Raw genomic sequence first — 10,771 nt, 5'->3', positions numbered from 1 at the left:
AATCTTTGAAATTGTTGCGTGCTGCATTAACATTTTTGTTCAGTGTATAATTGACTGTTTTTTGCAGTTATTTATCCTGGGAAAAGGGAGTGGTTTTAGGCGGGAAATCTCTGTAAATCTCGGTAACACAGTTCCCGCTATTCAGCCCTAATCCAATCCACATAGCCTGGAACTCTGTTTCACCGTTGTTTCACTACAGCAGTCTGGCAATCCTGAATCCTATCATTGATTCCAGGCTACAGCACTCAACCTACAGTCTTCCTTGACATGAACCTCTCCTCAGTCTATCCAAACCGAAACTTTGGCCAGTACTTGACAGTCTGCACCCTCTTCCGTGTTCCTGTATTAAGGCTTATCTTCGGCTGCGAGGGCGGTTGAGGTGCCACTGGGAGGCTTTTCCTCCTGTCTTTACTCCTGTCTGTGATGGTGAAGCCTCGTTCGCTCTGCAGGTCGTGCAGGTTGAGCCTGGGGAGGAAGTGCGTGGCGACGTGCTGTGATTTGACCCTGGGGCTGGAGCCCATCTTGGCTTTGCCTCTTTTGTTGAGGGCCACGTACCAATCCCGTCCCGTCCGGTGGTTCCGGTGCAACACCGAGGCGTACGTGTTGTAACTGTTCTCTTGGAAACGCTCCCAGAATCTACAGTCGTCCGTGAACTTCTCCTGAAACAAAAAAAAAACACAAACAAGTTGTACAGTAATGTTACCAAGAGCAGAATGCTACTGTTACATGTGTTACAACACAGCAGAAAGGAACAAAGTGGCATTAATGACCTAACATAGAAATCCTCTTGATTATCTCCTTAAACCAATCAGCAATCAGCAAGCAAGCAAAAAAAAAAAAAAAAAAAAAAAAAGCCACTGAGCATATTTGATCAGAACTTTCATAAACCCTCCCTTTACATTTGTTTAATGTAACACTTTATAGCATAAAAAAAGAAATGAGCCCTGGACACATCTAAAGGAGATGTGAGATATAGTTCTAAGAATATCTCCTTGATGATTGATGGCACATAGACTAACCACTAATCTCCTAAAGAGAGTCCCAGCTCAGATGGAGAGGTGTAGGAATGGGGATAGAGTTGCAACATGGAACCGGGCGACATTGGGGAAAGGATACATTCAAGTATTTTATATTCACGATACTCTCAGTGTGTCTTGTGACTGAATGAATGTATGAGTTTCCATTTCCCAGGTTATAAACTATTAGGTCAGTCATCGGTAGGGAGAGAGAGAGAGAGAGAGAGGCACCCTTCAATCTTCCTGCTGAATCCTACCCATGTATGGCTGTCATACAAATGCAGATGAGTTTGATACATAGGTTCTCTTAGTAGTTGAGCGTGTGTGTGTTTTGTGTGTGTGTGTGTGTGGGGGGGGCATCTACATGTTTACAGACTGGTCAGGATATTGGTCAGGGGTCAGGGGTCACACTTTATTTGGATAGTCCGGATCTTTCATGTATAGGTGCTCTACAGATGTCCATACTATTAACAAACTATCTGTTGTTAAGCAACTGCTTGCTGAGGTTGCGGTTAATGTTCGGTTTAGGAGGAGAATAAAGGTCAAGGTCAGGGTTAGTGTTCGGTTTAGGATTAGAATAAAGGTCAAGGTCAGGGTTAGTGTTCGGTTTAGGATTAGAATAAAGGTCAAGGTCAGGGTTAGTGTTCGGTTTAGGAGGAGAATAAAGGTCAAGGTCAGGATTAGAGCTAGGGTTAGGGTTAGAATAAAGGTCAAGGTCAGGGTTAGTGTTCGGTTTAGGATTAGAATAAATGTCAAGGTCAGGATTAGAGCTAGGGTTAGGGTTAGTAGAGAATGTTAATAGTCTGTAGAGCACAGATGCTCAGGGTTAGTGTTAGTCTTAGGAGGAGAATAACATTAGTGTTAGTCTGTAGGTCAGGGTTAACATTAGTTTAGTCTGAGGAGAATAAATTAGGTCAGGTCAGGATTAGAGCTCTCACTAACATTAGTGTTAGTCTAAAGGTCAAGGTCAGGGTTAGTGTTAGTCTGTAGAGCTTAGAATAAATCTCACTAACATTAGTGTTAGTCTGTAGAGTCAGGATTAGAACTAGTGTTAGGGTTAGTAGACAGATTTAACATTAGTGTTAGTCTGTATACCTTCGACAGATGCTCTCACAAACATTAGTGTTAGTCTGTAGAGCTTTCGACAGACGCTCTCACTAACATTAGTGTTAGTCTGTAGAGCTTTCGACAGACGCTCTCACTAACATTAGTGTTAGTCTGTAGAGCTGTCTCACTAACATTAGTGTTAGTCTGTAGAGCTTCGACAGACGCTCTCACTAACATTAGTGTTAGTCTGTAGAGCTTCGACAGACGCTCTCACTAACATTAGTGTTAGTCTGTATACCTTCGACAGACGCTCTCACTAACATTAGTGTTAGTCTGTATACCTTCGACAGACGCTCTCACTAACATTAGTGTTAGTCTGTAGAGCTTCGACAGACGCTCTCACTAACATTAGTGTTAGTCTGTATACCTTCGACAGACGCTCTCAGTCTGTAACAGACGCTCTCACAAACATTAGTGTTAGTCTGTAGAGCTTCGACAGATGCTCTCACTAACATTAGTGTTAGTCTGTAGAGCTTCGACAGACGCTCTCACTAACATTAGTGTTAGTCTGTATACCTTCGACAGACGCTCTCACTAACATTAGTGTTAGTCTGTAGAGCTTCGGCAGATGCTCTCACTAACATTAGTGTTAGTCTGTAGAGCTTCGACAGATGCTCTCACTAACATTAGTGTTAGTCTGTAGAGCCTTCGACAGACGCTCTCACTAACATTAGTGTTAGTCTGTATACCTTCGACAGACGCTCTCACTAACATTAGTGTTAGTCTGTAGAGCTTCGACAGATGCTCTCACTAACATTAGTGTTAGTCTGTAGCCTTCATTAGACAGATGCTGCTCTCACTAACATTAGTGTTAGTCTGTATACCTTCGACAGACGCTCTCACTAACATTAGTGTTAGTCTGTATACCTTCGACAGACGCTCTCACAAACATTAGTGTTAGTCTGTAGAGCTTCGACAGATGCTCTCACTAACATTAGTGTTAGTCTGTAGAGCTTCGACAGACGCTCTCACTAACATTAGTGTTAGTCTGTAGAGCTTCGACAGATGCTCTCACTAACATTAGTGTTAGTCTGTAGAGCTTCGACAGACGCTCTCACTAACATTAGTGTTAGTCTGTATACCTTCGACAGACGCTCTCACTAACATTAGTGTTAGTCTGTAGAGCTTCGACAGATGCTCTCACTAACATTAGTGTTAGTCTGTAGAGCTTCGACAGACGCTCTCACTAACATTAGTGTTAGTCTGTAGAGCTCTCACTAACATTAGTGTTAGTCTGTAGAGCTTCGCAGATGCTCACTAACATTAGTGTTAGTCTGTAGAGCTTCGACAGACGCTCTCACTAACATTAGTGTTAGTCTGTATACCTTCGACAGATGCTCTCACTAACATTAGTGTTAGTCTGTAGAGCTTCGACAGATGCTCTCACTAACATTAGTGTTAGTCTGTAGAGCTTCGGCAGATGGACTATCCAAATAAAGTGTTACTTGGTCAGGATTCTCAACGAAATAAATGAGTTTTCAACGTTCAGGATTTTCTTGGAGACTGCGTCACCTCGAGATGCTTGTTTGATGAGCAGTTTCCTGTAAAGTGATAGGGGCGATAGTTTTTCTCCCCCGACATAAAGGCAATTATCTCATCAGAGTAGGGACAGGAGAAACACGGCCTGAGGTAACATGGTAGTATGTCAACCAATTCTCACCCAGATGTTAACCAGCTGACTTCAGTTTATATCAGTGTGTGTCAACTGAGCCGTGTTAACATCAGCAGCATTAGCACAGAACGAAATACCACATTATTCACTTGGGGTTCATATACTTCTTAGGGTGTTAGTTTAACCATGGTCAACTCCCAGGCAGGGCTTGTTTCACAGTCAGATTTAGTTTGTGTCCAACTCCCAGGCAGGGCTTGTTTCACAGTCAGATTTAGTTTATGTCCAACTCCCAGGCAGGGCTGGTTTCACAGTCAGATTTAGTTTGTGTCCAACTCCCAGGCAGGGCTGGTTTCACAGTCAGATTTAGTTTGTGTCCAACTCCCAGGCAGGGCTGGTTTCACAGTCAGATTTAGTTTGTGTCCAACTCCCAGGCAGGGCTGGTTTCACAGTCAGATTTAGTTTGTGTCCAACTCCCAGGCAGGGCTGGTTTCACAGTCAGATTTAGTTTATGTCCAACTCCCAGGCAGGGCTTGTTTCACAGTCAGATTTAGTTTATGTCCAACTCCCAGGCAGGGCTGGTTTCACAGTCAGATTTAGTTTGTGTCCAACTCCCAGGCAGGGCTGGTTTCACAGTCAGATTTAGTTTGTGTCCAACTCCCAGGCAGGGCTGGTTTCACAGTCAGATTTAGTTTGTGTCCAACTCCCAGGCAGGGCTGGTTTCACAGTCAGATTTAGTTTATGTCCAACTCCCAGGCAGGGCTGGTTTCACAGTCAGATTTAGTTTGTGTCCAACTCCCAGGCAGGGCTGGTTTCACAGTCAGATTTAGTTTGTGTCCAACTCCCAGGCAGGGCTGGTTTCACAGTCAGATTTAGTTTATGTCCAACTCCCAGGCAGGGCTGGTTTCACAGTCAGATTTAGTTTGTGTCCAACTCCCAGGCAGGGCTGGTTTCACAGTCAGATTTAGTTTGTGTCCAACTCCCAGGCAGGGCTGGTTTCACAGTCAGATTTAGTTCATGTCCAACTCCCAGGCAGGGCTGGTTTCACAGTCAGATTTAGTTTGTGTCCAACTCCCAGGCAGGGCTGGTTTCACAGTCAGATTTAGTTTGTGTCCAACTCCCAGGCAGGGCTGGTTTCACAGTCAGATTTAGTTTGTGTCCAACTCCCAGGCAGGGCTGGTTTCACAGTCAGATTTAGTTTGTGTCCAACTCCCAGGCAGGGCTGGTTTCAGATTAAACCCAGGGCATCTACTCCAGGACTACAAAACAAGAGAGTGAAGAGTGTTTTTACTCTTGAGGGGTCTGGGAAACTGGCTCTCAATGTTTATATGTATGTCTTTCATGCCCTAGATGTTGTGAAATTCAACTCCTGGACACTATATCACATGGTATTGCCTATATTTTAATATGTCATTATTTCATGTTGAGGCATAGTGTAACGGTTTTCTAGTGGTGATGAAAGAGAGTCGGACCAAACTGCAGCGTGTCGATTGCGATCCATGTTTAATATAACAAAGAACCACGAACTTACAAAAAAACAATAAACGAAACCGAAACAGCCTATCTGGTGCAAACTAACAACGAGTACACATAGGACACTAAGGACAATCACCCACGACACCCTCAAAGAATATGGCTGCCTAAATATGGTTCCCAATCAGAGACAACGATAAGCATCTGCCTCTGATTGAGAACCACTCCAGACAGCCATAGACTTTGCTAGACAACCCACTAAGCTACAATCCCAATACCACCACCAAAACCCCAAGACAAACACACCACAATTACAAAAACCCCATGCCACACCCTGGCCTGACCAAATACATAAAGATGAACACAAAATACTTTGACCAGGGCGTGACAGAACCCCCCTAAGGTGCGGACTCCCGAACGCACCTCAAAACAATAGGGAGGGTCCGGGTGGGCGTCTGTCCATGGTGGCGGCTCGGGCGCGGGACGTGGACCCCACTCATTTAATGTCTTAGTCCCCTCTCCCTTCGTCCCTGGATAGTCCACCCTCGCCGCCGACCATGGCCTAGTAGTCCTCACCCAGAACCCCACTGGACTGAGGAGCAGATCGGGACTGAAGGACAGCTCGGGACTGAGGCAGCTCGGGACTGAGGGGAAGCTCGGGAGTGAGAGAAAGCTCAGGAGTGAGAGGAAGCTCAGGAGTGAGAGGAAGCTCAGGAGTGAGAGGAAGCTCAGGAGTGAGAGGAAGCTCAGGAGTGAGAGGAAGCTCAGGCAGGTTGATGGATCTACCAGATCCTGGCTGGCTGGTGGTTCCGGCAGATCCTGGCTGACTGGCACTTCTGGCGGATCCTGGCTGACTGGTGGGTCCTGGGAGACTGGCGGATCCTGGCTGACTGGCGGATCCTGGCTGACTGGCGGATCCTGGCAGACTGGCGGATCCTGGCAGACTGGCGGATCCTGGCAGACTGGCGGATCCTGGCAGACTGGCGGATCCTGGCAGACTGGCGGATCTAACTGATCCTGGCAGACTGGCGGATCCTGGCCGACTGGCAGATCCTGGCCGACTGGCAGATCCTGGCCGACTGGCAGATCCTGGCCGACTGGCAGATCCTGGCCGACTGGCAGATCCTGGCTGACTGGCAGATCCTGGCCGACTGGCAGATCCTGGCCGACTGGCAGTTCTGGCGGATCCTGGCAGACTGGCGGATCCTGGCAGACTGGCGGATCCTGGCAGACTAGCGGATCCTGGCTGACTGGCGGATCCTGGTTGACTGGCACTTCTGGCGGATCCTGAAAGACTGGCGGATCCTGGCTGACTGGCGGATCATGGACTGGCGGATCCTGGCTGACTGGCGGATCCTGGCTGACTGGCGGATCCTGGCTGACTGGCGGATCCTGGCAGACTGGCGGATCCTGGCTGAATGGCGGATCTAACTGATCCTGGCAGACTGGCGGATCCTGGCCGACTGGCAGATCCTGGCCGACTGGCAGATCCTGGCTGACTGGCAGATCCTGGCCGACTGGCAGATCCTGGCCGACTGGCAGTTCTGGCGGATCCTGGCAGACTGGCGGATCCTGGCAGACTGGCAGTTCTGGCGGATCCTGGCAGACTGGCGGATCCTGGCAGACTGGCGGATCCTGGCAGACTAGCGGATCCTGGCTGACTGGCAGATCCTGGCCGACTGGCAGATCCTGGCCGACTGGCAGATCTGGCGGATCCTGGCAGACTGGCGGATCCTGGCAGACTGGCAGTTCTGGCGGATCCTGGCAGACTGGCGGATCCTGGCAGACTGGCGGATCCTGGCAGACTAGCGGATCCTGGCTGACTGGCGGATCCTGGTTGACTGGCACTTCTGGCGGATCCTGAAAGACTGGCGGATCCTGGCTGACTGGCGGATCATGGACTGGCGGATCCTGGCTGACTGGCGGATCCTGGCTGACTGGCGGATCCTGGCCGACTGGCAGTTCTGGCAGATCCCGGCTGACTGGCGGATCTGGAAGAGTCTGGTTGACTGGCAGATCTGGAAGAGTCTGGTTGACTGGCAGATCTGGAAGAGTCTGGTTGACTGGCAGATCTGGAAGAGTCTGGCTGACTGGCAGATCTGGAAGAGACTGGCTGACTGGCAGATCTGGAAGAGTCTGGTTGACTGGCAGATCTGGAAGAGTCTGGTTGACTGGCAGATCTGGAAGAGTCTGGCTGACTGGCAGATCTGGAAGAGACTGGCTGACTGGCAGATCTGGAAGAGTCTGGCTGACTGGCAGATCTGGCGGCGCTGGGCAGCCTGGCGGCGCTGGGCGCTGGGCAGACTGGCGACGCTAGGCAGACTGGCAGTGCTGGGCAGCCTGGCGATGCTGGGCAGACTGGCGATGCTGGGCAGACTGGTGGCGCTGGGCAGACTGGCGACGCTGGGCAGACTGGCGATGCTGGGCAGACTGACGGCGCTGGGCAGACTGGTGATGCTGGGCAGACTGGCGGTGCTGGGCAGACTGGCGACGCTGGGCAGACTGGCGATGCTGGGCAGACTGGCGATGCTGGGCAGACTGATGGCGCTGGGCAGACTGGCGGCGCTGGGCAGACCGGCGGCACTAGCTGCTCCATATAGGCTGACAGCTCTGGCGGCTTCTTACAGACTGACCGCTCTGGCGGCTCCGTGCTGACTGGCAGCTCCTTGCAGACTGGCAGCTCCTTGCAGACTGGCAGCTCCTTACAGACTGACAGCTCCGTGCAGACTGACAGCTCCGTGCAGACTGACAGCTCCGTGCAGACTGGCTGCTCCATGCAGACTGGCTGCTCCATGCAGACTGACAGCTCTGGCTGCTTCATGCAGACTGACAGCTCTGGCTGCTCCATGTAGACTGGCTGCTTCATGCAGACTGGCAGCTCGGGCTGCTTCATGTAGACTGACAGCTCTGGCTGCTCCATGCGGACTGACAGCTCTGGCTGCTCCATGTAGACTGACTGCTTCATGCAGACTGGCAGCTCGGGCTGCTTCATGTAGACTGACAGCTCTGGCTCCTCCATGCAGACTGACAGCTCTGACTGCTCCATGCAGACTGACAGCTCTGGCTGCTTCATGCAGACTGGCAGCTCTGGCTGCTCTATGTAGACTGGCTGCTTCATGCAGACTGGCAGCTCGGGCTGCTTCATGTAGACTGACAGCTCTGGCTGCTCCATGCGGACTGACAGCTCTGGCTGCTCCATGCAGACTGGCTGCAGCTCTGGCTGCTCCATGCGGACTGACAGCTCTGGCTGCTCCATGCGGACTGACAGCTCTGGCTGCTCCATGCGGACTGACAGCTCTGGCTGCTCCATGTAGACTGGCTGCTTCATGCAGACTGGCGGCTCGGGCTGCTTCATGTAGACTGACAGCTCTGGCTGCACTAAACAGGCGGAAGACTCCGGCAGCGCTGTAGAGGAGGAAGGCTCTGGCTGCGCTGAACAGGCGGGAGGCTCCGGCAGCGCTGTAGAGGAGAAAGGCTCTGGCTGCGCTGAACAGGCGGGAGGCTCCGGCAGCGCTGTAGAGGAGGAAAGCTCTGGCTGCGTTAAACAGGCGGGAGACTCCAGCAGCGCAGGAGAGGAGAAAAGCGCTGGCTGCGCTGAACAGGCGAGGCACACTGTAGGCCTGATGCGTGGTGCTGGCACTGGTATGCCGTGCATGCTATGCCAAGCCCACACCTTTCTCTCTACTCTGTCCAATACATCCTCCACACTCTCAGACTCAGCACTCTGCTTCGCCGACAGCTCCAATTCCATCCATGGCTCTGCCCAGGGTCCTTGTCCGTCAAGGATCTCCTCCCAAGTCCATTTATCCAAAGAGTGCAGCCTCTCCCAATGCTGCTGCTGCCTCTGTTGCTTCTCCTGCTGCTGCCTCTGCTCCTGCTGCTGCCTTTGCTGCTGCTGCTGTTGCTCCTGCTGCACCTGTCGCTTCTCCTGCTGCTGCTGTTGCTGCTGCCTCTGTTTACCACGCCGCTTGGTCCTTGGTTGGTGGGTGATTCTGTAACGGTTTTCTAGTGGTGATGAAAGAGAGTCGGACCAAACTGCAGCGTGTCGATTGCGATCCATGTTTAATATAACAAAGAACCACGAACTTACAAAAAAACAATAAACGAAACCGAAACAGCCTATCTGGTGCAAACTAACAACGAGTACACATAGGACACTAAGGACAATCACCCACGACACCCTCAAAGAATATGGCTGCCTAAATATGGTTCCCAATCAGAGACAACGATAAGCATCTGCCTCTGATTGAGAACCACTCCAGACAGCCATAGACTTTGCTAGACAACCCACTAAGCTACAATCCCAATACCACCACCAAAACCCCAAGACAAACACACCACAATTACAAAACCCCATGCCACACCCTGGCCTGACCAAATACATAAAGATGAACACAAAATACTTTGACCAGGGCGTGACACATAGGTCATTTTGTGGATATTCTTTCAAATAGCACTCTGGACCACCAGATTACATTAGTAAAGTAATTAAGAGGACCAGCAAATTATACTGAGAAGTGCCAAGGTGAAACTCCCCATTAAAAACAGAGTTTCCCGATTAACTTTTCTATCAACACAACCTTCTATAGAGTCAAAAGCCTCTGGAGCACATTGAGGGATTCACTCTGGATCCTGTTGTTATTATAATGACATTTATTGTATCAGATTTCCAACACAGAAATAGAAGTGTAGAGTTAAACAAAACACTGCGACAACCGTACAATCTGTAAATCACTGTGAGCCGTGAGCCCCACTGTAACCATGTCCTATTAGCAGTGTGTGTGTGTGTGTCCCACTGTAACCATGTCCTATTAGCAGTGTGTGTGTGTGTGTCCCACTGTAACCACGTCCTATTAGCAGTGTGTGTGTGTGTGCCCCACTGTAACCACGTCCTATTAGCAGTGTGTGTGTGTGTGCCCCACTGTAACCATGTCCTATTAGCAGTGTGTGTGTGTGTGTGCCCCACTGTAACCACGTCCTATTAGCAGTGTGTGTGTGTGTGTCCCACTGTAACCATGTCCTATTAGCAGTTGGTGTGTGTGCCCCACTGTAACCACGTCCTATTAGCAGTTGGTGTGTGTGCCCCACTGTAACCACGTCCTATTAGCAGTTGGTGTGTGTGCCCCACTGTAACCATGTCCTATTAGCAGTTGGTGTGTGTGTGTGTGTGTGTGCCCCACTGTAACCACGTCCTATTAGCAGTTGGTGTGTGTGTGTGTGTGTGTGTGTTTGCCCCACTGTAACCACATCCTATTAGCAGTGTGTGTGTGTGTGCCCCACTGTAACCACGTCCTATTAGCAGTGTGTGTGTGTGTGCCCCACTGTAACCATGTCCTATTAGCAGTTGGTGTGTGTGTCCCACTGTAACCACGTCCTATTAGCAGTTGGTGTGTGTGCCCCACTGTAACCACGTCCTATTAGCAGTTGGTGTGTGTGCCCCACTGTAACCACATCCTATTAGCAGTGTGTGTGTGTGTGCCCCACTGTAACCACGTCCTATTAGCAGTGTGTGTGTGTGTGCCCCACTGTAACCATGTCCTATTAGCAGTGTGTGTGTGTGTGTCCC

The 10,771-nt window shown here is 50.2% G+C and overlaps 1 protein-coding gene across 1 annotated transcript in view; it reads right to left on the bottom strand.

Annotated features, from left to right (window-relative positions):
- LOC112238894 (fibroblast growth factor 5-like) overlaps nucleotides 1-10,771 on the bottom strand; it is a 33,774-nt gene continuing 23,003 nt past the window's right edge. Inside the window, exon 3 of the mRNA XM_042331263.1 lies at nucleotides 1-659. Coding sequence (XP_042187197.1) covers nucleotides 285-659 — 375 coding nt within the window. The 3' untranslated portion in view covers nucleotides 1-284. The remainder of the gene's footprint in view (nucleotides 660-10,771) is intronic.

Source organism: Oncorhynchus tshawytscha, linkage group LG12, assembly GCF_018296145.1.
Source record: "Oncorhynchus tshawytscha isolate Ot180627B linkage group LG12, Otsh_v2.0, whole genome shotgun sequence".
Classification (NCBI taxonomy): Eukaryota; Metazoa; Chordata; class Actinopteri; order Salmoniformes; family Salmonidae; genus Oncorhynchus; species Oncorhynchus tshawytscha.
This window is presented reverse-complemented; position numbering and strand designations above follow the sequence as displayed.